Genomic DNA, 25,296 nt, shown 5'->3' on the forward strand with positions numbered 1-25,296 from the left:
CCACTGCAGTTTCTCAAGCACCTCTTTGACCCAGTCAGCCAGTCTCCGAGGCTGTCAAGGCCTCTCACAGCCAAGTGTCCACAGCTGTGGCTGTACATCTCGCCTGGTCAGCCAGCAAGGCTAGTCACCGAGGTGTTGAATGTCCATGCACAGCCCAGTTTGACGCTCACAAAACATTCAGCAGACACCTTTTCACCCACCTCTGATTGGTTTGGAGGAGATTTACAAATTTACAAAAGGCCCATTGACTCTAAACAGTCATTGTACATCTTATAGAGAAGCACTGACCGAATGTATGGAATATATATATATATGACACATGTCAGATGTTACAAATACTTATTTGTTTTCTGCAGTACTTTAGTTAGTAAAGTGACCTACTCACAAAGCAGAGGCAATTTGTGCTGGTAAATTATTTATTTGTAATGCCTATTTCTGTGATTATTTAATTTCCAAATAGCTCCACATGAATTGGTTGGCATGTAGGAAGAGCCGAGTATGGCGGTTGTGCCCATGCAAAGTTGACCAAATCTCCTCTGACAACTGTGAGCCGCTTTTCTCTGCATTCGCTATTTATTATTATTTTGAGTTTCTGATGGCCCGAGGTGCTGACAATCAAATGCCTGAGTGGCACCTCTCATTGCAACATGGAGCAATCTCATATCTGCACAGTCTGGAATGAAACTATCCTTCAAGTTGACATTGGTTCCGCCCCACAGAGTGGAGAGGAGGGAATCAGCAGTCCTGACCCCGGCCTCACAGGATAGTGATCATTATGAACAGGAGCTCCCAGAGTGTGTATGATTCTTCCGCATGCCACCGAGGCTCCTGTTTGTGCTTTACAAATGTGGCACCAAAATGAACAGCCTTTCCAGTTGTTTCACATATTTCTTATTAATGAGTCTGATTTTAATTAATTGTTTAAAGTTTGTAATTGCTATCAGAAGTTCACAGATGCCACTAGTTTCCAGGGTTTTAGAACATCTGGGAAAGGTGGAGCTCTGTTTATTAATATGAGGTTTATGGGACTTCAGCCCTTTTCAGGACTTGCCTGTGTGTTATTCACTGACTCACCTTGATCAGAGGAGTCGCTCTCGACAGGGGAGCTTTCTTCTTCTTCCATTGTTTCCCGTCTGTGGCTACGGACAACCTTGGCCCTTGGCTGGCTCAGATGGGAGGAACTCTGTGTGGAGGTGGTTGATCCTTTTTTACGTCCACGCCGGACCAGTCCACTCCAGCTGTCTTGAGGGACACTATCCACACTGGCTGCTGAGAAGGTTTACACAGTGATCATTGTTGGCTAATGTGGCCTAATTGTTGGTGGAACCTTTATAAAGGCACAATCAATACCGAGATTGCAAGAGGGCTTGTACCTGTATCGCTCTGTCCACCAGACTCTCGCCGGGACTCAACTTTGCTCGTGCCCTGGCTTCTGTGACCGTGCTTAGGGTTGGAGTTGCAGGGTGAAACCTCTTTGTCCCGGGAGCCCGTCCCTGAGAGATTCTTTTTAACCTGGGCCTTCTGTTTGAGCTGCGCCACGTCGCCAGTGAGCTTAGAGCCGAGAACACTGTGAAGACTGCTTTTTCTGCATCCCTGTGCTTTTATCTGCAGCAACCGAGAGAGATGAGAGAGCCAGAGAAAGTCAGTTACACTCCTGGTTAGAGCAGCCCGAAAAGCTTCAGAATATTATAAGAAGAGAGCACTCGTTTGCTCACACACACAGAGAAGAAAAAAAGAAGAGTAGAGGACCCAGTGAAAAGATATTAACATGGAGAGCACAGGATTTGACTCCTGAGGGTAGCACCTAATTAGAAATGGTGTGCAACAAAGGACTATATCAAATGTAAAGAAGCAAAGCAGCCTCTTTCATTTCTCGCAGCACAGAGGACAAATGGTAAGTGGGACAAGGGGACCCTGACCTGTGTGCTGCTGAGACGGTCAAAGCCTCGACTGGACAGCCTCTTCTTCCTTCTCTGGCTGTCTCCGCCCACTCCTAGGTCATCTGGCGACAAGCCCAGACCCGCCCCCATCGACCTGCCAGTCAAAACAAGAGAGAGGCATTCATGAGAGAAGAATGGCAGTGGTTTGAAAGAAAAAAGAGGGGGTAGAACATCACAGGGGAAAAACAGTGTTGAGTCACCTCTCAGTGGGATCTGATAACTTTCTCTTTCTGCTTTCTCTGTCTGATGAGCAGAATGACAAAAAAAGGACAAGGATGGCCCAGAGTCTTAGCCACACACTTGAAAAATCAGGATCTAACAAGGAACCTGGGATTGTTTGAGGGAAGCATTAATGCTTCATCTGGGGAGTTTGTTTGTGGCCTGTGAAGACTGCACAGCTTTGAAGAATAGTGAATGGTTGGAAGGCACTGCATTTCTATGTAGCTGTATTGTTTTCGAGTATCATAGTTCCTTCAGCAGCAGTTTATACCATTGTGGCACACTCTTTCCTCTACACTGAGCAGCATCACAGGCCAACCACTCCAAATGCCCTTGAATTTCCCTCTGGAAGTCTGCCCATACACCGCACCACCGTGAGCCAGGCCATGCTCAAACAAAAGATTAACTTCCCCTCTCCCGGTGTGCATACAGCCTAGGAAATCCGTCACATTTGCAGAGCAGGCATAGTGTCAATTTAAAATAGATAAATAAAGCCTGTATGTTCAACTTTTCTGAATTTTGTTCTTTGTTTGCCTATTGTTCCTTGTGCAGCTCTGTACCCACACACTGTTTGGAATCAAATGCGCACATGCTTCTCTGTTTATGTCTCATTTATCAGCACACGAGCACAGCATGTGAATATGGAGGATGTATGTAGACCTTGATTGTGTGCAAACCTCGTAATCAGAGTGTGTCAACATGCACCTGTAACGCCTGAAAAGAAAGACGGCGATTGTCAGGCGGCGGGACTGTCTGCCTCCTGAATGACAGGAGAGTGACAGAGGTGCCAGTGAAGTGTAAGTTGTCCCCGTGAGGCAGATCCCGCCACGACTTGCCTTCCACTGCTGACAAACACAATGTGACAGAGTCCCTCCACTTGGTGGGGGAGCTGGGAGGGCTGAGCGTACAGTGACTAATTAAACAGAATTGATTAGTAGGGTTTACCGGCAAGCAGCAGTTCCCTCCAATCACAGCAGCGCCACAAAGGACCCCAGCGCTCTACCCATAGGAACAACTGAGGCATGCACAAAAACAAACAAAGCCAGCTAAATGCTCATAAGCACACAGCTGCATCCATACCTAATTGCACAGATGCACAAAATGCTCAGGCAGAGAGACTGAATGCAGCTCTCGCTGAAGCTATGCCACACACTCACTGTTGTTTAGGAAGAATGAAGTAAGGAAACAACATAAATGGTTTGTCACACACTGACCCACTGACCTCCATCTGCATAGAAGTGTCAGCATCTTGTAGTGGCATGACTGGCAAGTGGAGTACATGTTTTTACAGAACCCTGTCATGTAACGCAACATGAGTCTAATCAGTCCGCAGTGCGTTTGTATGTAATGTACCTAACTTGGATATATAGATGAATCAGAAACACGTAGAAACATTATGAGTCGGAGAAAAAAAAGTACCTGTTCCAGAGTTAAAATAAAAAATAAATAAAAAACATTGAGACTGCATTTTACTGTACTATGGCCTATACAACAACCCATGTTGGCCCCTGCTTTCTCCCCACTACATTTCACCGCAGGGCCCACACTCATTACCCTTTCATTTGGGTGTTATTGTCACCCAGCATCAGCATCGCCACGCCGATCAGTACTGGCCAAGCGAGGGAGGGAGGGACAGGGGTACAGGGGCAGAAGAAGAGTGGAGGTGACATCACAGAGGGGCAGCTGGGATCACTGTGGACCATTGCCCAGAAACCACAGCAACACAAAGAGGAAGAATGGGGAGAGAGAGGCAGGGAGATGCTGCAAGGTGACATTTAGTGCCCGAACCCTTTCCAACCAAACTCCGATGACAAGAGCTGACAACAAAATAACCTTTTGATTCACCAAGTGCTCCAACACAGTGACTAAACAGCAATGTTTTTTTCTTCCAATAGCTGTGCCATCAAAATAAGTTAAAGTAAGCAAAGAAAGTTATTTAATCTATCATATATGCAATTTCTTTCATATATTTTTTTTCTCCAACACACGCGCATTATATGAAACCTCCAAATGTCAACTTCACTTTGATTGCATGGACTGTCTGACCAGGCATGTTATCCTTTGGACCCCCGCTGACCCAGTGGAGCTGTAATGGCAGTGGTGTGTCACATTCCTGCTGCTGGGACAGATTACAGGAGAATTCACAGTACTCTAATTACATCCTCTGTCTGTCACCAAGCCCCCTGGTCCCCCACAAACTCCAGCCAGCAAAGCTGAAAATGCACTACAGTAATGCCACTGAGGTTTTTTTAATCATCGATAAACCCTAATGAGAGCGTCAAGAGAGCTTTGTAACTGAACATATGTGTCCATATATCAAAAACTGAAATAAATATGAAGATGTACACACACAACTGACACAGACTCTGCTGTGATAAAATTAACACGGGTGTTGATTAGATTAGGGAAGGTTCAAGTGGACATTCTAGAATGGTTCAGGGAATCTCCCATTTCCTGTTTATGCCAATGAGGCTGTCCCTGTGTGCCAGTGGTACAGAGGGGCTTATCATGCAAGGCTGGCCTCCAGCCAGCCAGTGGAGAAGAGCTGACTGATACTCACTTGACTTTTCTTTGGCCATCAGATGAGGATACAGGACCTGTGGAAAGGGTGGGTTTCCGTTTCCTCGGTCGCCCAGGCCCTCGTCGCGCTGGGCTGCGAGGTGTTTCCTCCTTCCTGCTTGCAGTCACAGATGTTAGCACAATAGCATTCAAAGGACCTCTACAGTGATAAGACACGTGTCTAAACTCAAAAGTTATAGCAGTAGAGTGCAAAGAGCTATGCATTCTGGAAATAGAATCAAATAGGTTCACATTTTTTAATACAGTTTGATTTCACGTTGTGCATATTAACTCAGTGTAATTTAGGATGAAGTCACACTCACTGATGATCATGTTTCCTCTGAAGCTTTGCAAGCTCTTTTTGCTTCTCTTTGTAGCGACGCTGTATCTCAGCCAACTTCACACGCATTGCAAGCTCAGGCCCATCCATTGTTTCCATGCTAACTTTGGCCGGGCACACCTAATAAAAAAACGTAGGATGTTCATTACGAATAGGGTGAAGTGAAGAAAGTGAAGAAAACATAGGATGGCTTGGAAGCACATATAACGTCACGCTACTGTTGTACTCTTACTGGTTCGTTGCGAGGTGTCCAGCCGCATTTCCGACGTAAATTGAGGGTCCTGCGTGCTGGGAAGTGTCGCCCTGACCCCATGCTGCTACTCTCCTGGGAGCCCAACTCCAACGCTCGGGCTGTGGCCAAGGTAGCAAGGCTTTGAAGGTCAAACATGAGTAACTCTTCATCTGTTGGGAAACAAAGAAAGCACTGATATGAGATTGTGTCTATATGTGTCTGCAGTTGAACTTTCATGTCAAAGTTATTCTCGGGGCACCAAGAAGATATATATTTATCCTCAAAACTTACATGTGGCTTTTTGGAAACAAACGTTAAATTAGGTGCATCATGTCAGGATGAGGAGGCAGTAGCATTTAGAAGGTCATATCAATCTGGACTCACCAGATGCTGCTGTGTCACTGGCCATCTGGGCCAAACTCTTACGACTGGCCTTTTTCTGCCTATGGCCTTTACTGGACTATCTGCCATTAACAGACTGCACTAGTCATCCTAAATAGCAAAGACTTCACACATGTCACAGGAGAAACATGACATTTTGTTTACAAAGTAACACTGTGTTACATCTCAACATGAATAAATAATATTTAAAAAAAATACTGACTCTTTTCACTTGTTTTGGTAAGGACTATTGTTGTGACTCTAAATCGACATGTGCCACTTCCTCTAAGCTGTCAACAGTATCGCATCATGAAGACAACATCAGTGACTTCAGAATCAAATGATATCCTTTTTATAGAAGCCTCTTTTGGGAGCAGTTAAATGCATTAGGATGCTGTGGTAAACACAAAACATCCTTTTGCATGAATAAGAGAAAGGGAAAAAAAAAATCACATGGTGCTTTGAAAAACAAGGAAGCTTTTAAAGGCACTTTAAAACAATGGGATCTAATTAGCCAGGCAATGCTCCAGGGTGCTGAAAACATCGACTGCTTTTGTGATTACACACTAACTTTCAGTAACGTGTTGTGTTTAGGAGAGAAGGAAACCAATCGGTGGGGCTCCTTTTTTGTTTTAGTGTGTATTTGCAATTGTGTGTGTTTTCGTGCATGTTTATGTGTATGCTTGGGTACGAGCGCATTTGTGCATGTGTGGATCAAACAGCTGCAGGACGGAGAGAGAGCGACAGCCCCCCCAAGGAAAGCTGGAAGGGAGAGAGAGAAGGAGCGAGAGAGGAAGGTGTACACCCCTTCGCATGCAGTTCAGCCCTGTCCTCCTGCTTCTTCTCCCTCTCCTGAGGCTTGTGCATCGTTAGAGCAGCCTTTTAGGAAATAAAAGTGCCTTTAACACACCAAAGAAGAGCAACGGCAAGCCGGCATGCAGACAGCCTCTCTGGGGACGTGTTAGAATCCACCAGAGGCTTTTGAGACCAGCAGGAAGAGAGGAGTATCTGGGAGGGAACACAGAGCGACGGAGGCTAGGCCTGAGGGGGGAGTGGGAGTTTGTCTCAGTGGACATACGGAAGGAGGAGGGTAAATTATGAGCAAGGAGAATATCACGCCGACGTGAGTGTGTTGCTGTGTGCATGCCAGTGTGCGTGAGTTGTGGAAGATCTACTGTCCCTCACCCTGGCTTTTCCCACAGGTGCGCTTCTGCTGCTGCCGCTCCAGATCGGCGAGCTCACTCAGAAGCTCCATACCCTGGTGGGGGCTGCACTGCGATGGGGCAACGGATGGGGTGCTAAAAGGGAAAAGGGGAAATGGAGGTACATCCGTGCAGAAAGCAGCCGCTATCAGCAGCTCCAGACTCCAGTAACAGGGCACGAGGGGTTTGTGGGGCACGGCAACAGTTGCTTCACTTGGGCTTGGGACAGACATTGAGGCCGGGGAAAGACACACAAAATCCACCGAGGCATCCCCAGAGGCCGTGGTATTCTCATGCTGCTTTTCGCAGTCGTTCGCCCCCTCGGGGGGCAAAGGCTGCGATTCAGACGCTGCAGGGGTAGCGGGGTCCAGCTCGATGATGGCCGGCAGCTCTGGCTGCTGCTCTTCAGACATGTTAACCTTTTGTGCATGCCCCACCTGACTCTCCCCAGCCACCTCCTCATCGTCGTCTTCTTCCAAGGTAATGACAGCCACTGGCCTGTCGGACTCTTCCGTTGAAAGGGGGACTGGACAGGACGCTGCCTCACACACTGGGCTTTCAGCGGGCGGGCAGACCAGCACATCTTCCTCAGCTGGCCCCGGCTCCTCTGCCTCCTGCTCTCCAGGTACATAGTTGGCTGCTGTCGCTGCTGTCGCCTCCACCTCCTCTCTCTGCTCCAGAATGCTGTCAGGCACTCTTTCCGCCTCCTCATGCTCCACTTCCTTGAGTGGGAGTGGCTCTGGGAGGGGCCTCATTGCCACTTGGCAATCTAACTCCTCCCCCAAGCTGGCAAGTGACTGTGGAGCATGCTCTGCAGGCTCCACTTGGACTGCTTCCAGGTCAGCTGGTTCAGCCAGACGAACATCCTGAGGCGAAGGGCCATTTCTGTAGCCCATGGCAATGGCAGGGTAGGTGTATCCAGGAGGCAAATCTATTGACAAAAAAGTAAAAACATCATTCTTTATATTTGCTAAACCAGTATTTTTACATGTCAGAATTAGTGTGACAGGTGTCTGAGATTTCCTTAATAAATTATCAGTAGTTCATAAATAATTACACTGGACTTGAAAAGCTGAAATATGACAATACTATTTTGACTACAATCACTAGTTTACACTGCTGTAAAACCACACAGAAGACAAATAAGCATAAATACACAAAAATTCACTCCATTGAGTCTAAAACTAAGAGATACTCTATGAAAACTGAAACTTTTGAATCATTTTTATGCTTATTTTTGTGGATTTCTTATCATCAACACCCACAAAAAAAATCTGCTTTTCCAAAATTGAGCTGAAATAATATTTAAAACACAGCCATTATTTCACAAAATTTCAAAACCCCTGGGCTTAACTAAAGAAGTATAAATACAGTGGAATAAACTTTTTTTTTTTTATACATCCAATATGTTTTATAATATCTTCCATTTTAAATTTTTCACATCATTATCACATGAATCTTGGTGCTATTGTTACATAGTTACAAAGGTGAAACACCTGGGAAAATAAACATGTATTAATTTGCCTGAAAACTCAGCAGAAGAGGGGATAGAAGATCTTACGTAACCATGCATGCGTGCCTTATTTGAAGTGGGTCAGACCTTTGGGTTATCAACAAGCCAGAGACAACTCAACCGGTGAGCAGGAGTTGTTAGCCACATATTAATATTGATGAAGAGATCACAGGGCCAGTGAGGGCAGAGAAACGAAGCAAGCGATCCTATTGAGGTGCTTCTTGATGATTTGCAAGGTAACAGTGCTGGAAAGCTCAGGCACAGCCAGCAGCCATTTTCTTCAGCTTTGAGCTGTTTAGTCAACCAGGCACTTGCCAAAAGATCCACCCACACATCACCACAACACAGCAGGATAAAGGGATCTTTCAGCAGTTGCAATTCAAATTGCTAATCAGTATATTGAAGAAAGTGGTGTTTAACTGTGTTTTTTCCTTGTTTTCCTTACCTGCTTACCATCAGCTTGTTGTTTGGGAAGACATTTGTTGATAATGTCCTGATTGCTTAAACTATGAGATGCATGTGTATGGTTCTGTTTGCATTTGTGCCTACCAGGCTCCAGAGACTGTGGGTAATCCTGCGGGGGTTGTCCTTCTCCTCTCTTGTCCTGGGATTCAGCCCCCTTGAGCATCTGAGGTGGGGCAGGGCTGATAGCAGGTGAGTGGGGTGCTGCTGCGACAGGACTGGGAGCTGGGCAAGGCGTGGAGGGAGTGCTTTTTGGATGCTGTCGCAATGAAGGGGACTGGCAGCAAGGGGACAAGTGAGCTGTGCAGGCTCCCGCGGGTGAGGCGTTCCTCTGTGGGGGGTTATAAGAGTAGTCTTTGGCGGATTTAGATGTTCTGGGTTCTGAAATGAGTTCCTCAAGTTCCACCGACGGCTCGTCTGTTCTCTTCTGTATCTGTAGCATTAAAAAAAAAAAAAAAATTGTTCATATCTATATTCAGACAAGTCCTTGGGAAATGATTTTTAGCCACTGAATGGTACGGCTTGAACAGTCCCCAGAGCACTTTACATTGTGAGTCACATTCACCCATTCACACACACATTCACACACCAATGGAGGCAGCTGCCAGGCAAGTCGCTCAGTCCATCCATTGGGAGCAATTTTGAGTTCAGTGTCTTGCTCAAGGACACTGCAACCTTCTGATAGAGAGATGACCTGATCTACCAACTGAGTCAAAGCCCCTCCCATTGAAACCAGAAGCTTTTTGCCCGATGGGCTTATAATGAGCAGTTCTCCACCCAAAATGTCAGGCGAGTGCAAAATGAAAATTCATGTGAGATTTTGAAATGATTCACTGTGCTTTAGTGTTGTTCTCTTTTGTCTGTTTCTGCTTTCAATGTGTTGAAAACTTGATTAATTTCTCTTCCTGGTCAGGCTATACTCACTTGTGCATTGTGAGGGGCTTGATGCTGCATGCTCATGCCGTGTGCAGCCCTGTGTTGCTGTTGCTGCTGCTGTTGCTGCTGCTGCTGCTGTTGTTGCTGCTGCTGCTGCTGCTGCTGCTGCTGCTGTGGCAGCGGCTGCTGAGGTTGAGACTGCAGCTGCGGTTGCTGGGACTGGTGACTATGATGCTGATGCTGGAGCTGTTGATGCTGCTGGAGCGCGTACAGCTCCTGTTGCCGTAGAAACTGAGATCGGGAGTACACAGCAGGATGCTGCATGTGGGAGGGTGGGCCCCGGGCACCGTACACAGGGGGCCACAGCCCTTGCTGCTCCATCACATCTAATGAGAAAAAGGAGGAGGAATGTGATGGAGGGGGCTACCTTAGAACAAAAACACATGCGTGCATGCACACACACCCAGAGTTGTGCACGCTCACACAATGTGCAATACTCGAATATTTTAGTGAACAGAAAGCGACTGTTTTCCATATCTATCATTATGTACCTCCCACACAACTTTCTCAAAACAGCAAAACCATAATGGATCATTTAAAAATCATTGTATATTTACATTTTATAGAAACAACATCTATCCTTTGAAAAAAAAAAAAAAAAAGGGATTTTTGACTCCACAGAACAACATCTCCCCAGGCAGCAGCAGCTATCCCACACCCTCCCCCGCTCCGTTTCTTAAGAAGTGCTTCGAGAATTTTGGAATGCTGGAAAAAAATAAAGTTATGACAATGATGAACTGTGAACAGATGATGATGGTCTTAGAGTTGATTAGAGGTCACAATAGTTGGATGAGAATATATTTGAATCATGGGAGTATACAGTGTGGCCTTGATGCCAGAAAGTTCAACCTGCCCTACCAACCCAATGACGAGGGACCAGCAGTGTGCTGAGTTCCCATATCCGTGTATAACATATTTAAAAATTTTACATCCTGCTTCATCATGTGGGCTTTAAGAATAACTTAATTTAGCATATGCAATTATGTATGTTCCACTTAGACAGTCCTGTGTGTTTTTCCTTTTTCACTGCATCAGTTGTATATTACACACATTAACAGTTTAATCTAAAATGACTTGATCTTTCACCAAATTTGCAAGGCACCGTACGAATGCAGGCACATAAACTTGGATGTGCAAATGCTTCCTGTGGGAAAGTTTCTCTCGATGCACTTCCCCTCTCAGCTGAAGCTCCCATGGAGCAGGGAAGGAAATGTTCCGTCAAAGATTGCAGCTAATTAAATTTCACAGCCTGCTCACTGGATTTGTGTCTACAATGACTTTTGAGAAGTGATCCTGCCCTCGCTCTTTCACTTCCTAACACTCTAACTCATCCTCTCCCGTTGTGGTCTACCGTAAGGCACATATAGCCATGCATGAGGATCCTGGCCCACTGAGAGCACTGCTGCTGAGCTCATCGGTGTGTGTGTGTGTGTGTGTGTGTGTGTGTGTGTGTGTGTGTGTGTGTGTGTGTGTGTGTGTGTGTGTGTGTGTGTGTGTGTGTGTGTGTGCGTCCGCGCGTGCGTGAATATGACGGAGGCAAAACATCTGATTGTTTCCATTCTATTGTGAATAGCAATATGATACCATAAGTTTGTAATTACAACTTTCACCCCACCCCAACTGATTTAGATTTTTTTTTGTTGTTGAATTAATTCGGCTTTACAGGGGAGACAGCAAGGTTATGTCATACCCAGGTGATGGGTTGCAGGGTGGGTGGGAGGCTCAGAGGGCAGGACCACCAGTTGTGCAGAGGGATCCTGGGGCAGAGGCAGGACTGGCTGCAGAGGTCCTGGCATGGCGGCAGAGAAACCTGGGGGTAGATTCTGGTGCAGGGTTGTATGACCTATACCTGCTACATGAAAAAGATACTTTGTTCAAACCAAGGGTGCATTATATTCAATGACGTTGCAAAAACTGAAATCCTTTGGGGTTGTTTTTTTATGTATTCCATGCACAGTTTTTATGATGCAAGTTTCCTAAACTGTTGCTGTTCTCCTACCATAAGAGTGTCCTGTCATCCAAAGTGATGGGCTTCCAGTTCTTGGCATCCAGTGATGGTGGGCAGAATGTGCAGTGGGGTCTCCTAACTGACCAGACTGGAGTGAAGTCCCACCTGGGACCATGAGATGAGAAGTGAGGTCTCCATGACAGCTGTTCGAGGGGTGGATCCTCGCAAACTCCACCCGTTCTTTATTATCCCTGCAAAAGACAAAAGACACAAGTGAGCCCATTATATAGAAGATTTCCTGAAGTCCATATCTAAATTGGGGATTTTGGGCTTCAAGAAAAAGCTTTACATCGCCTCACCTGATATATGCATCTCTCTCTCTATCCAAGCAGGTGACGCCGATTTGCTCCTCATTCATCCTTTTCCTCTCATCCTCAGTGGTGGGATCTGAGGGATACATGGAGCGAGGGGGTCCTGGAGGACAAACAGCAGCGTTTTTTGTTGTGTGTTATCTTAAAGTCCCATACCCAAGTTTTACACATTTCACATGACACTCGTGACTTGCAAGCGAAAACATTTCAGATTTTTCCCTCAATGCTTATTTATGATATTTGACCCAATAATCAGTTTTGGTACTCTTTTCAGAAGAAGAAAAAAACATTTTGCTGACATTGCCAATACATTTGGAACCTGAATGCTTTCATGGCATACTTGGAACATTCATATTTAATCAAGTAAACTTCAAATGAAGGATTTAAGCATTTTAACATGCTCCTTTTGTTGCGTCTTTTTCTGTTTACTTTAAAGCAGATGTGAGTTAAAAAGACAATAGCATGTCCGTTATTTTGAAGGAAACCACTTAAAGGTTAAACAACATTGACAGAGTCTCATTCTTCATACTTTACCTCACTCAGGTGGCAAAGCTATAACACTTTTTTCTGATTTTATAACAATGCTGCACAAACATATCAAACATCACTCTCTCGTTGAAAAAAAAATATTTGTGTGTGTTTTAGACTTGGGCTGCACTATATATTACAAATTAATCATTTCGTAAGATCATATCATCTCAAAACATGCTCCATAGATATCAAAAAGACTGAACAGCTCTAAATGTTCACAGACATTATGCAGTCATGCTCTGTAAATTCAAATTGACTAAATTTTAAATATGAAAGAAAAATTGAATTAATTCACATCAATTGTCAATTAACTCGTAAAAATTTAAGAGCCCTAATTATTTAATGCCTGGTGGATACTGAACAGAAGCAAGCAGCAAAGCGAACAAACTGTTCTGCTTCAGAAACACTTCTATGTACATGATCCAGTCACAGCTGGCGTAAATTTGGGGGAATAGAAAACACTTTTATTTGGAAGAACAAATCCCAAAGCACAAAGACATGAAAACCATCTAATATAATAAAATTGTCACCACAATATCGCATGGTCAGTTGATATTGTGCAGCACTATTGTGGATGCATGCTAAAAATTGTTGCTTTCATTTTCTCTATGTTTACATCTTAGGAGTGTATGCATCATGAATGCTTGCAGTCTGGGCTGTGGCGAAGTCAAAGGCTCATGTTCTCTTTTGTTACAATTTTCATCCCTCTCATGACTAATGTGTAAAATGTTAAACTATTCTGATATGTGATACATGACTTCTGGATGAACCTCAAGAAAGGTAGAGCATAAAAGGGCCAGAGTGGTGGGTGAAAAAAAGAGGAGGAGCTATTCATATACTTTCAGACGTGTTTGTGTTGAACAAAGATAAAAGTGTGGAGCTAAATCCAAAGCATTTTAGAGAAATAGGTGGGGGTTTTTTTCAGGCAAAAATGTATTATGTTGATAGAGAGTAAGTGTATGTTGTAGGACGTGTGTAGGACCTTAAAATTAACCTGTATAACAAATGATAATCAAACTATAAAAATTACAATTATGTGAGAAGGTTACAGTATAAAAGACTCTGAAAGCATTTATCAATAATTTACTTCTGTGTGACCTCTACGTGAAACATTTAACTTAATATTATTTCTTTTTAGAATCATTTTGCTTCAGAGCATTTCACTTGCTTCTTTTAACCTTTGTTTTCTTTTTCCCTCTGCGAGGTCATTTGCAGGTCGCAGACTTGAAAAAAAATGGTTTCATATTATTTTCCTCTTGTGAGGCCGTCACCCACACTGCTTACCTTTCACAGAGGGATGTACTCTGCCCTGCCGGCTGTTGGGATGACTGTCTGCTGAACGACAAGGTGGCTCCCTTTGTCTTGCCACCGCCACGGCAATTCCCACTGGTGGCTGTCGCACCTCACTTTCCCCGTGACCTGCCTCCCCCATGTCCCGTGTCCGCCCACTGTAATCAGGGCGCTCGCCGTCATTGGCTGGGCCTTTCCTGGAAGGTAGAGTCTGTTTGTTGCCCTGCAGTGCACAGCTACCCCCAGACGGACCTGATTTGAGATTTCCTAACCCCCCAAAGGGGCTCTTCTGGGAGAGGAGCAGTGGCTGTTGCTGGTTGCTATACTTTAGTAAGCTTTTCATGGCGCTGCTCTCACCCTGAGTTGGACCCTGGGGATCAGGTTGTTGCTGCTGCTGCTGCTGCTGCTGACTGTGGGGGGGTACAGTGGGGGGCTGAGGAGGGGGCAGGTTCATTCCTGGCTGCTGCTGCTGCTGTTGTTGTTGTTGTTGTTGTTGTTGTTGTTGTTGTTGTTGTTGCTGTTGCTGCTGCTGCTGCTGCTGCTGCTGCTGCTGGGAGTGTTGCCCACCAGTGCTGCCTAACTCCATGTAAGACTTTCTCTGCTCCTCCTCAGGTTGTGTCATATGATGAGGAGGCCTCATCACCCATGGTGGCACCGGGGGCTGCTGGTGGTGGTGCTGCCCACTGCTGTTGCTGTAACCATAAGGGGACATTTCCATTTTTCTTTTAAGCTCCTGGGTGCTCCCCTGGTTCATCTCAGCCGGAGACAGAGCATCGGGGCCAGGTCGGCCATGCTGCTGGTGGCGAATCCTGGCTACCTTCTGACCGTCTCTCTGTAAGGAGCAGCTGCCACCAGGACCGTGGGGAGCTCCCGTCCCACTGTGTGGCCCCATGTTTTTATTTGCAAGTGGTGAGGAGTTGGGTGGGGGTCCTGGATGGGAACAGTCTCTGTAGGGAGAAGTGTTTACAGAATGAGGGATAGAGTGCCCTGCCTTGGGCCCCTGGGGCAGTGAGGGTCTGAACGCGTCCATGTCCACACCACTGTTAATGCACTCAGCACTGCGCGATCGCACGACCTGGTGCTGCTGCTGCTGCTGCTGCTGCTGCTGCTGCTGAGAATGTGAAGGCTGCTGTTGAGGGAGTGGAGGAAGCTGTGATGGCGGCATGTGTTGATGATGGGACTGCATCCAGTCGGGAGCCTTCTCTGTCTTTCTGTATGGGTGTTGCTGTTGCTGCTGCTGTTGTTGTTGTTGCTGCTGTGTCTGTTTTCTGTGCCAACTACTATGGTGCCCACCACCATTTTTTTCTACGGTCTTGTCCTTGGCATTGCTGCCTCCTCCGCTGCCCACACCCTGGCAGTCGGGGTTACCAAGCTGGAATGGACCATTAGATTTATCCCCTAGGTCTGCAACAGATGGCACAAATGTAGGCCCAGTAACTTTAGGGTCTCGCCCCACATTGACGGGCCCTCGTTCATGTGAGGCAGGGTTGGCTAGAGGAGCCGGTGGGGGTGGGCAGAAGAAGTCTGGATGGTGGTGTGTATGATGGGAATGATGTGGGTGGTGTGGATGGCTGGGGTGGAGCTGCAGACAATGGAAGCCTCCTGGATGAGGATGCGTGTGGGGGTGTGCATGAGGATGCGGATGAGGGTGTGCACCTCCAGCCGCAGAACCCATGTGTAGAGGTGGGGGCACAGAGTAGGGCAAAGAGTGGTGAAGTGGTGCCTGACCCCTTTCTAAACAGTCTGAGGGTTGTTCACTGATCCTCATCTCCCCACTTATCCCCTCTTTGGTGCAGCGACTACTGCCACTTGACCCCATATGTCTACCCTGGCTGCTCCCCCCACCCCCCATAGCCCGAAGAGCTGCACCCTCCCCTCCACAGCTGGACATGGAGACCTTAGCTGCTGCTCCAGTTCCTGCATCTCCATTTTGCATCTTGCCATTGTGCAAACAGGCACTGAGGGGCTTGCCCATAGTCTGTGGATTTTCTTTGCTATACTCCATAGTGAGGGAGGCCTTGTGCCTCTCCAGGGCGCGACTGTTGACCTCCTCCAGGGGCAGTGGGTGCTGTGGGTAGTGCGAGTGCTGCTGATGGGTATGGGAATGGTGATGGTGTGTGGGCTGGGGTGGCTGGTGGTTGTGGTGCTGCTGCTGCTGCTGTTGCTGTCTCTCCTTAGCCTCATGTTTGCTACTGGTTCGCTCCTTGTCTTTGACAGATACCACTCCTCTCTCCACCGATGCCTCCTTAAGACCCTTATGTAGGCCAGTGGCGACCCCCGGATCTCTGTCTCGGCTACAGGACCCCTGAGAGTGTCCTGAACCTGCTCTGGACATCGGTGGTAAACTGTGATTGGCTGAAATCAGAGGTGGCTGGGATGGGAGACCTCGAAGGTAGAAGTTCTCTAAAAGATCAAATAAAAAAGGAAGAAATAGTCAAATTAGAAAAGGAAAAAAACCAAGCAATCATATACTGTTTTCCCTCAATGTGAGACTGCATTGTTTTATTGGAATCCAAATGTTTAAATTGGCATGATCATATGGATGTGATCTTGCGTATCACCTTTTTGCGTGTCATAGAAACGGTGCTGCCCGTAGAGAACTCCACTGTTGGCATGATGATCCAAGTGGCTCATTGGAAGGAAAGTGTGAGCCAGACTCCCTGAGAATCGAGGATACCCTGGACCTGCTGAAATGAATGGAAGAGAAAGGGAAGAAGAGACAGAATAAGACAGGACAACAGCCCCTGAGATGCAGTTATCCAGTGTAATCCTTCAGGTCCAATGCAGCTGGTGGTGTTCATACGCAAATAAGTACTGGCTCTGCTGCTCTTGTTTGCCTTTCCTGTCTGAGTTTAGAATGCAAACAATAAAAGACAAGCTCAGGGATTGCTGTATTATATGAAATTTGTCTTTGAAACATATGGCTCTTTCTTTATCATGCTCTCAGAACTGGCCGTGACACATCTACCCATCTGAATGGAGTGATAAGAATGGATTTGAAGCCTACATTCACAATGAACAGAGAGCTTCATGGCTGACCTTTACTGACCCACATCAGAGGTAAAAGGTCACTGGGATGTTTGGCCTATAAGCCTGTACACCTGGGCTGGGCTTATTACATCAAGCCCATCTGGAGGGCTTTTCCAACACAAATAAACCAAAAAAAAAAACCATCGTTTTTGCATTGGGACATTTGAGAACACAAAGCACTTTGAGGGTGGAGCATAGAGAAAAGATGGACTGAGATGAAAGCCCTCTGCAATATTAGGACAAAGAAAACGCATCACTATGACAACCCATTTTCACTGCAATCGGGTAACTATAGCATCTGAACGTGGCAATGCAAATTAAATTAGCCTCTCTCTGCTGTCCAATTTATTAATTATTATCAAAGAAGTGCAAGACAGAGATTGAATTAAAAAAAAAAAAATCAAAGAACATGTGAAACACAAAAATGGGGCAGTATGGTGATGACATTTCTGGCTGTCAGCAATCCTATAGAGCTGCAGTCTGCTGAGCATATTATGTAATGTGATGCTGAATGAAACACTGTTAAAAATGTGACATTGGGGGCCTCCTAAATAAATAGCACTTTCATGAGGAGTAAACCCATTTCAGAAGAGAAAATACCATAAAGAAAGGACAGGTAGTCTTATTCCAGTCTTTAAAATTGAGTGACAGGCCAATAACTGCCACATCCAATGATCTCTGTAACCTCAGTCATCCAGAGACGTCCAGTAGGTTCGTGTCTTCATTTTCACATTTTCCTGCCTGTGCACCTGTCCGTCTCTCCAGCTTAACTTTCAAACACAACTTGAAGAAGGAGTGAAGGAAGACGGATGAGGAAAAGCACAGGAAAATACAGCTTCACACACGCTAAAAGAAAGACCCGACGCATTTATGTTGGCGAGTCTGTCACCTGATCTCGTAAAGCACACATGCAGTGTGTGTGCGTGTGTGTGTGTGTGTGTGTGTGTGTGTGTGTGTGTGTGTGTGTGTGTGTGTGTGTGGCTTGATTTTTTACAGCGGCTTTGAGTGTTGAATGTCTCACTTTCTGCCACTGGAACAATGAGGCCGGTGCTGTGAGCCGGCTCTGGGGTGGGAGGAGTGTTGTGGTGGGCTTAATGACCTCGTCTCAGTTCGGCCTCTGCATCCTCCCATCTTAATTAATGAAATGCACAGAGAGGGCAAACAGCCCTGCAATAACACAGGAGGTGCTGCTTTCTGAGGAGGGCAATGGGGTGATAATTACATACTCTCACTTGTTCTTTCTTTGTATTTCTTTCACCTATTTTCTACCTCTTTTACTCTTTTTTCCCCTTCCCCTTCTTTTTGTATCTTTTTCTTACTTTGCCGTCATGATTAATAAGCGCACACATTTATGCCAATTCATCCACCGAGGGTGGGGGGGGGGGGGGGGGGTATCCTTTGTTTAAGCAAGACGTTTCTCTTTGATTTTTGGAGAGAAAAAAAGCAGAGCTGTTTGGCAGTCTTTATCCAAGCTGGGAGAGGGCCTTTTTTTTTTTTTTTTTTTTTCTGCGGCAGCATGTTGTTTGTGAGCGTGACGATTGACGGCGTAATCCCTTTTCACAGTGTGGTCTGGCTGTGCCCGATAATGCCAGCCCGCTCAGTTTCAGCATGCTCTCCATTGGGGCGGCAAGAGGGGGACTGCTGGGCACGGCAGAGCCCATTCAGCCATTAATCTGCCCGGGACAAGGGAAGCTGCTGCTTCTGCTGCTGCTGCTGCAGGCGACGTGAGCTGGGTCTTAGTGCAGTCTGCTGACTGCACAGCAGCCCTGCGCTCTTTCGCATCAGCAAGTGAATGACAGAGGGGGAGTTCACAGCGCACGCCCTTCTTTCCACGGGGAGAGCAGGGGGCGAGAGGCAGAACAAACAGTGCCGCATCCCAGGGAGGGATATCCAGAAGTTCTGAAGGTATTTCTCACGGCGCGGTGGGCTAAGAGACACAGGCCCGAAAGAGAGGACAAAGAAGAGGGCTACATATAGAATAGTGCCTCGAGGCAGAAGGGAATTAAGCCTGCTCCATAGAAGATGGACGAAAGCATTTCATTTCTCAAACAAAATCATCATCTCTCCATTTATGTGTGCTCCTCAAACACCTGCTCTGATGATAGAGGCCCATTCAATCACTCAGGAGTGGTTCTTTTTGATAATGTGAATGAGAATGCGATATTTTCCTTTTTTAGGGAGGGCTGTAACATTTCAGAGATGAAGAGATAGAAGGACAGAGGGGGAGAAACAGGGAGAGCATGGCAGAAGAAGACCAAGAGGAGAGGAGGAGCAGCCTGAGCTGCCTGTCAGGTCTGCTAATTGAGAAAAAAGTGACAGAACCATCAAGACACAGAAAGGGAGGAGAAGCAGAGAGGAGACGAGAGATGTTTGGCGGAGGAGGGGCAGTACACTGGTGGATCTCTTCAGGTTTGACTAATTGAAAGGAAGGGATGCAGGCTGGCACAAGAGAGAGAGAGAGAGAAAGAGAGAGAGAGAGAGAGAGAGAGAGAGAGAGAGAGAGAGAGAGAGAGAGAGAGAGAGAGAGAGAGAGAGAGAGAGAGAGAGAGAGAGAGAGAGAGAGAATGACAGAAGCAGGAGAGTGGAAGAGGAGAGTTGGAGGGGGTTGGGGGAAGCAGCTTAAATCCTACAAAAGGAACAGCCAGCAACTGCAAGGAAAGATGGACAACTGAAGATAGGCTTGGAAAGGCGTATCAAACAGAAGTGGATTAGACAGGTGTACGCCGGCAATTGTGTGTGTGCATGCATGTGTGTCTATATGTGTGGACAGAGATATGAGACAGCGATTGTTTGTGGCATAATGTACAAAGTCATTTGGACCACGGCCAGCTGGCCTTGGGCCTCCGAGGAGCCTGTATTTTTTCTTCTTTATTTGCTTTTTCCTTTTTGATTTTTCCACTCAGTTGATCCAGAGGGGTTTACTCAAATAGTTCCAAACCTGAAAATAAATCTTTCACAAGCTCAGTGGGCCTAATCCATTTTTATCCAGGTGTTGTGAAAGTCATTTTATATTTATTGAAGTAGTCACTACTCAGCGTATGGTAGTTTTTTTTTTTTTTTTACTATTTGTTGGTTATTTTGCACCCACAATTATTTGACGATGCCTGTCTTTCTTTATCTTTGTAACATGGAGCCCACATATGAACTCGGTGAAGATGACATGCAGTGCATGCAGTACAAGGGCCAATACTGTGTTCGGAAAACAAAGTTATTCAACAACTTCTCTTTCTTTATTGAGATACAATTTTAATACTGAAATCTTAGGATGGTAAAATCTTTACATTTATTAAATTAAAATGAATACTTCTAGAAGATAATTTATTGTAGATATAAGAGGGAAAAAATTAACCTTTTAATATCGTCTTTGTTTAATACATTTTTTTAATTTAATTCATTAATTTATTTATTGGGGGGGGTTGTCTCCAACTGCGCACACACACACACACACACACACACACACACACACACACACACACACACACATGCGCGCATATAATGTGATAGGTTCGTTTTTGTGTAGACAATAAGGAAAATATCTATTAATGCCAATGTGGGTGTTTTCCTAAAAACAACAGTTCAAAGATTGAACAGTCTTCAAGCAGATTACCATTAGGCAGCATTTATCATCGTGTCAATCAGCTTCTAATTTATGACTTGCAGTCTTATAATAAATGAACAAAACCAAATAAGTCGCTCCATGTCAAAATTATTCATTCAATCACTCTGGGGATCACTGTTTCATAAATATGTATTTTTGTTGTTCATTCCTGTCGAGTGCATTCTTAGGTTTGCAAATTACTTGTAAAAATGAAGTTTTTGATATTCAGTTCCTGCTTCCTTTAATGCACTTTTGCACTTATCTGAATGAAAACTATATTTATAACTTTTTTTTTTAAAATAATTACGAGATGATTTGCAGGTGTAGTTTCAAAAGAGTATTAAACATGTCTAATATTTGCAACTTTGCTGCCCCCGAGGAGGAAAACTAAAAAGTACCATCATTAATTGACTTGCTTTTATCTCTAATATATAGTATTTCTAAATGTGTATGATAATTATCTTATAGAAAATGTATTTAATTTTTATTGATCCAGTCAGTGACCTCTGAGATATGCAATTCAATTTATACAACTCAATTTGATTAAAGGGATTAAAGTTTAGTAACATGCAACAAATGTGTCATCGCACTTGCAAAACAAAGACTTTCTGCATAGTGACAGGTATATGCCAGAAACAAGACAATCACAAGTGAGTTTTTGAATGCAAATTCAAACTCCTAGGCTTCCATTTGCATGTAAGCAGCCACTTTAAAAACACACTTGCGGAGAGGGGTGAAAAAAAAATCAGGAGCATATCTTTGAGGTTACAAGTAAGACACTAATGCACACACTCACACATACACACACACACAAGCCAGTGCCTCCTCTGCTGCTGGTGGGGTTCTGCTGACACCCGGAGAGAGGAGGCGAGAGTCTGGGTAATTGTGCCGCTCATTTTGATGACTTGCTTTTTATGCAAAACAGGAAAAAGACAATATGCAATTATCTTGAGGAGGGAACAGCTGAATGTGGTTGATGAACAGTCTGGATTCAATCATGCTCTTAGTGTGTTATATGCAATTAAACTGCAATAGAGATAATGGCCTCCATTGCCAACTGAGTAATAATCCCAGTCATAATCACCTCCATTACTTTTATTAGGCTTGGCATTATCATCATCATTCTTAATATTATTTTACTTTTCCACAAGAAGAAAGTGTTTGACAATGAACCCTTGAAAGTACGAGGTAAAAGAAACATTGATGCTTACAAAATGAGTCTGGAGCAAAAATGTTTCTGACTGACTTATCGTTTGGAGCTGATGCCGCTGTCGGACCCATTCTTGCTTCCTCTCGTGTTTATTGCAAGAAGCCTAGTTTCACCTATTCTCACTCGTGCATCAGCTGTCCAGTGACTCAGGGAGTTGCTGTGAGGCATCCAGTGGCTTCACAGACTCAACAGACTCAGCTGCAATGCTCCCAATCGGCCTCAGCCACATCTCACACGAGAAGGGCATGACTGATCAGTGACAATAAATAACAAACGCTCCCCGACTGGCAAACTCGGCTCCCATTTACTAACAAAGCTGGGCTATTCTTAGAAAAAAATAATCGAGGGCTGAAATAACAGGAGTCCGTCAACAAGACTGCGGCGCACAGGATGGCACTGGGTAGCCGTCCCGCCATGTAATTAGAAGGAGATTATGAACATGTATATTTTAATGTGACAGTGGCAAGGTCTCCGGAGAGCAGACCTCACATTAATATATCAGGGGGGTTGATGGCTCTTACATTTACCTGTCATCCTGTTCATGTCAATTCCCAAAATACCCGACCAGATTAAGCTGACTGATTTTATCCTCATCTGACTTCCTGGCTGTAGAAATGTGAGGTGGTGAACTTGGTGTGTGTGTGTGCGTGTGTGTGCGTGTGTTGCCTTTATATTTGCTTGACAGTAGTACGTGTGTGGTGAGGTTTTGTATTGCTGAGTGTTGGGTGGAAACCACCCTATTAAGCTGAGATGGAGACACCAGCTGAAAGCTCTGCAATCACTGCAACTTTTTTACTGGCCCACATTCACATGTGCAGCTTCAGGGAGCCTTGAGTGACATTCCTGCTGACGTGAATCGAATACCGCAAGATTCCTAAGCTGAACTTTTGACCCTGCTTCCGTGTCCAGAAACCATGGCACCATAACATGCCGGGCCCAAGCCTATTTTGGTGCACAAATAAAAGGGTGGGAGCCCAGCTCTTGCTAGACGATTACAAGCTGTGCTGTGGTTGAAATCCAACACGGGCCAGAAATATACAATATCAGAGCAACAATACACTCTGCAAAACCCTGCCCCCCCTCCCCAAAACCGCCAAGACATGAAAGTCGGTTCAACCAGCCGATGCAGTTGTTTGAAGGGATGAGGGAGTGGGTGTGTGTTTGTGTGATTTGAGGTACCTTCATGTGAATGGGGGAACCAGATTTGAGAGGCGCTGGAGTGGGGCCCGCCTCGGAAGGAGGGTGAAGAGGGCGAGGAGGGCGGCCGGGAGGGGTGAGACGGGTGGGAAGGCGGGGAACCCAGACTACTGGCCAGAAAAGTCCCCATGAAGGAGGCGGAGGAATTGCCCATCAATCCACTGCCTACATTCCAACAGGGACAAAGGTAAGGAGAGAAAACATGGTTAAAGTTAGATGACTTTATACACAATATGACCAGTAGAAAATATAAACAAAAACTGCGTTCGATGTCAAGAGTAGGATTAAAAAGGTGGAGCTCCTCAGCTATTTGGGTGGAATCATTAAGCCATGGCCGATTTGATCACTGCCCAAGGAGGAGAGTGAATGAGCGTGTGTGTGTGTGTGTGTGTGTGTGTGTGTGTGTGTGTGTGTGTGTGTGTGTGTGTGAGGACTGTGAGACTCTCCTCCCCCTCACTGTCAGCAGAGTCCTCTCCCCTTGTCTTCTCTCCCCTCACACCGCCTCTCCCCATGGGCAGACAGAGGTCTCATCTCACAGCTGAGTACACACTTTCTCAGGCTCTCTCCCTCTCGCTCTCACACACTTTTGCTCCTGCTCCCCAGCGTCCCTTTCTCAATTTCTCTCCCTCCCTCCATTATCTTGTGCTCTCCATCTTTCACTTTCATGCCCTCAATCTCTTTTATTGCTTTGCTCCATTTCACCTCCTCTCTGTCTCTTTTTCTTTCAGTCTTGCGTTTTTCTCTGCGTGACTCTTGACAATCCTGTAGCTGTCTTTCTTCTTTGGTTCCATTTCAGCATTTCGTTCCTTTCCTTCCTCCCTCTGCTTTCTTACAATAGCTGCTTCCTCTGCTCTCCTTCCTTCTTCTGGCCCATTTTGATGAGCAGAAATACACCGTGTGCGCGCCACTTCCAAATCCTCATTGTCTCTTCTTTCCCTGCTTCTGTCCCTGTTTCTCTCCGACACATAGTATTGCTTTGCTTTGTTCTTTACCATAATGATGGCACCAGCAGAGCAATCTGTCCCTGGCTGGCTGAACTGTGTGTTTAACAAGACTATGATGAGTAATTGACCATTTGTAGCAACGCCCGTGTGACTGGGGGCTGATTGTCTATTATGCATTGCTGGGCAAGCTGGAGAAAACACACTGATTAACCACTGCTTAAATTGCATTCCCATTACGCGCCCGCCAGTGCACTTGAGTGAGGGGCCCGGGTGCCCGGCTCTTTGCACATTCATTTCCCCCAAGTCACACCACCGTGAAGCCTCATGCATATGTATGAAGGTGCCAGGATGAGAGCGCACATACACATACTTCCGCAGACGCACACATCAGCACGCCATATATATTGTACACACCAAACTAGCTGTGAAAACATAGGGGAGACCGACATGGTAAAAATTCATTATCTGCCTTCTGACGAGCTGATCCGACAAGGAATGCTGTGTGTGATTTGATTTCTTTAAGCATGAATCAGTCCAAACGTGAATCGATCTTTCTTTCTTTTCTTTTTTTTTTTTCTTTTCTGGGAGTGTGAGAACGATTGTGTGGAAGTCTTAATCAGCCAGGCGCAGAGTGAGCACATCCTCTGGGCAGACAGGAGGGATAAACCCATCAGTCTGCCTCTCGCTCTGCACCCAATAGCCTGTGGCTCATAGGTCAGAGCACGGGAGCATGCAGAGGTGCACGCGCTCACACGTACACAAAGAGATAGCCATGAAAACACATTTCCGTGGAGAAATACAGAAATGCCCCGTCACGCCTTGTGCTATAGACCCAGACAGGTGGAAATCCCCAACAATCCCAAAAGTTGGTGCACTCTTTCTCCAAAAACTTATTGAAACAATTTTGGGGCAAACGCATGCTGACATGCTGGTCTATTACAGACATGTTGAACAGGTGCAAATCCAGCTGTTTTTGCAACGGGCCTTAGGAGACATGCCAGAAGTGATAATAAATGAAGGCTATGCCTTGAGTGTCCAATTCATATTTTAGCTTTATAATATGTAAAAATAAGCGAATTGATTGTTAAATTTTTGTCCAGATTAATATTAGGCTGGACATGTCCTCAAAAGCCGCAAGAAAAACTTTACTGTAACATCGTCAGTTTTTAAATTATTATATTTGAAATCAAAAACACAAGTTTAGCTTTACAGTTCCTGTTCAAATTACTTCCAAGTTTTATTTGCTTTTCAGAATGCTATGATGGATGGTACCTCGACACTGCATTACTAAGAAACCACGACGATACAGGGAGAACATTGGGTTGGCCAATTGGATCACAGGTGCCCCCCTCTGTGCCACCATGAAAGCTCCGCCCGTTAAGGAGACCACTAA

The 25,296-nt window shown here is 45.5% G+C and overlaps 1 protein-coding gene across 1 annotated transcript in view; it reads right to left on the reverse strand.

Moving 5' to 3' along the window:
- The window catches only part of bahcc1a (BAH domain and coiled-coil containing 1a), a 64,849-nt gene that overhangs the window by 10,992 nt on the left and 28,561 nt on the right, over nucleotides 1-25,296 (reverse strand). The window contains exons 3-18 of the mRNA XM_080511927.1: nucleotides 22,942-23,124; nucleotides 16,486-16,611; nucleotides 13,919-16,327; nucleotides 12,092-12,206; nucleotides 11,784-11,983; nucleotides 11,475-11,633; nucleotides 9,773-10,110; nucleotides 8,936-9,281; nucleotides 6,999-7,804; nucleotides 6,857-6,944; nucleotides 5,291-5,460; nucleotides 5,042-5,178; nucleotides 4,720-4,833; nucleotides 1,920-2,034; nucleotides 1,374-1,605; nucleotides 1,075-1,269 (exon numbers count right to left, since the gene is read on the reverse strand). Of these exons, the coding sequence (XP_080368053.1) occupies nucleotides 1,075-1,269; nucleotides 1,374-1,605; nucleotides 1,920-2,034; nucleotides 4,720-4,833; nucleotides 5,042-5,178; nucleotides 5,291-5,460; nucleotides 6,857-6,944; nucleotides 6,999-7,804; nucleotides 8,936-9,281; nucleotides 9,773-10,110; nucleotides 11,475-11,633; nucleotides 11,784-11,983; nucleotides 12,092-12,206; nucleotides 13,919-16,327; nucleotides 16,486-16,611; nucleotides 22,942-23,124 (5,733 nt within the window). The remainder of the gene's footprint in view (nucleotides 1-1,074; nucleotides 1,270-1,373; nucleotides 1,606-1,919; nucleotides 2,035-4,719; nucleotides 4,834-5,041; nucleotides 5,179-5,290; nucleotides 5,461-6,856; nucleotides 6,945-6,998; nucleotides 7,805-8,935; nucleotides 9,282-9,772; nucleotides 10,111-11,474; nucleotides 11,634-11,783; nucleotides 11,984-12,091; nucleotides 12,207-13,918; nucleotides 16,328-16,485; nucleotides 16,612-22,941; nucleotides 23,125-25,296) is intronic.

Source organism: Blennius ocellaris (assembly GCF_963422515.1).
Source record: "Blennius ocellaris genome assembly, chromosome: 16".
Lineage (NCBI taxonomy): Eukaryota > Metazoa > Chordata > Actinopteri > Blenniiformes > Blenniidae > Blennius > Blennius ocellaris.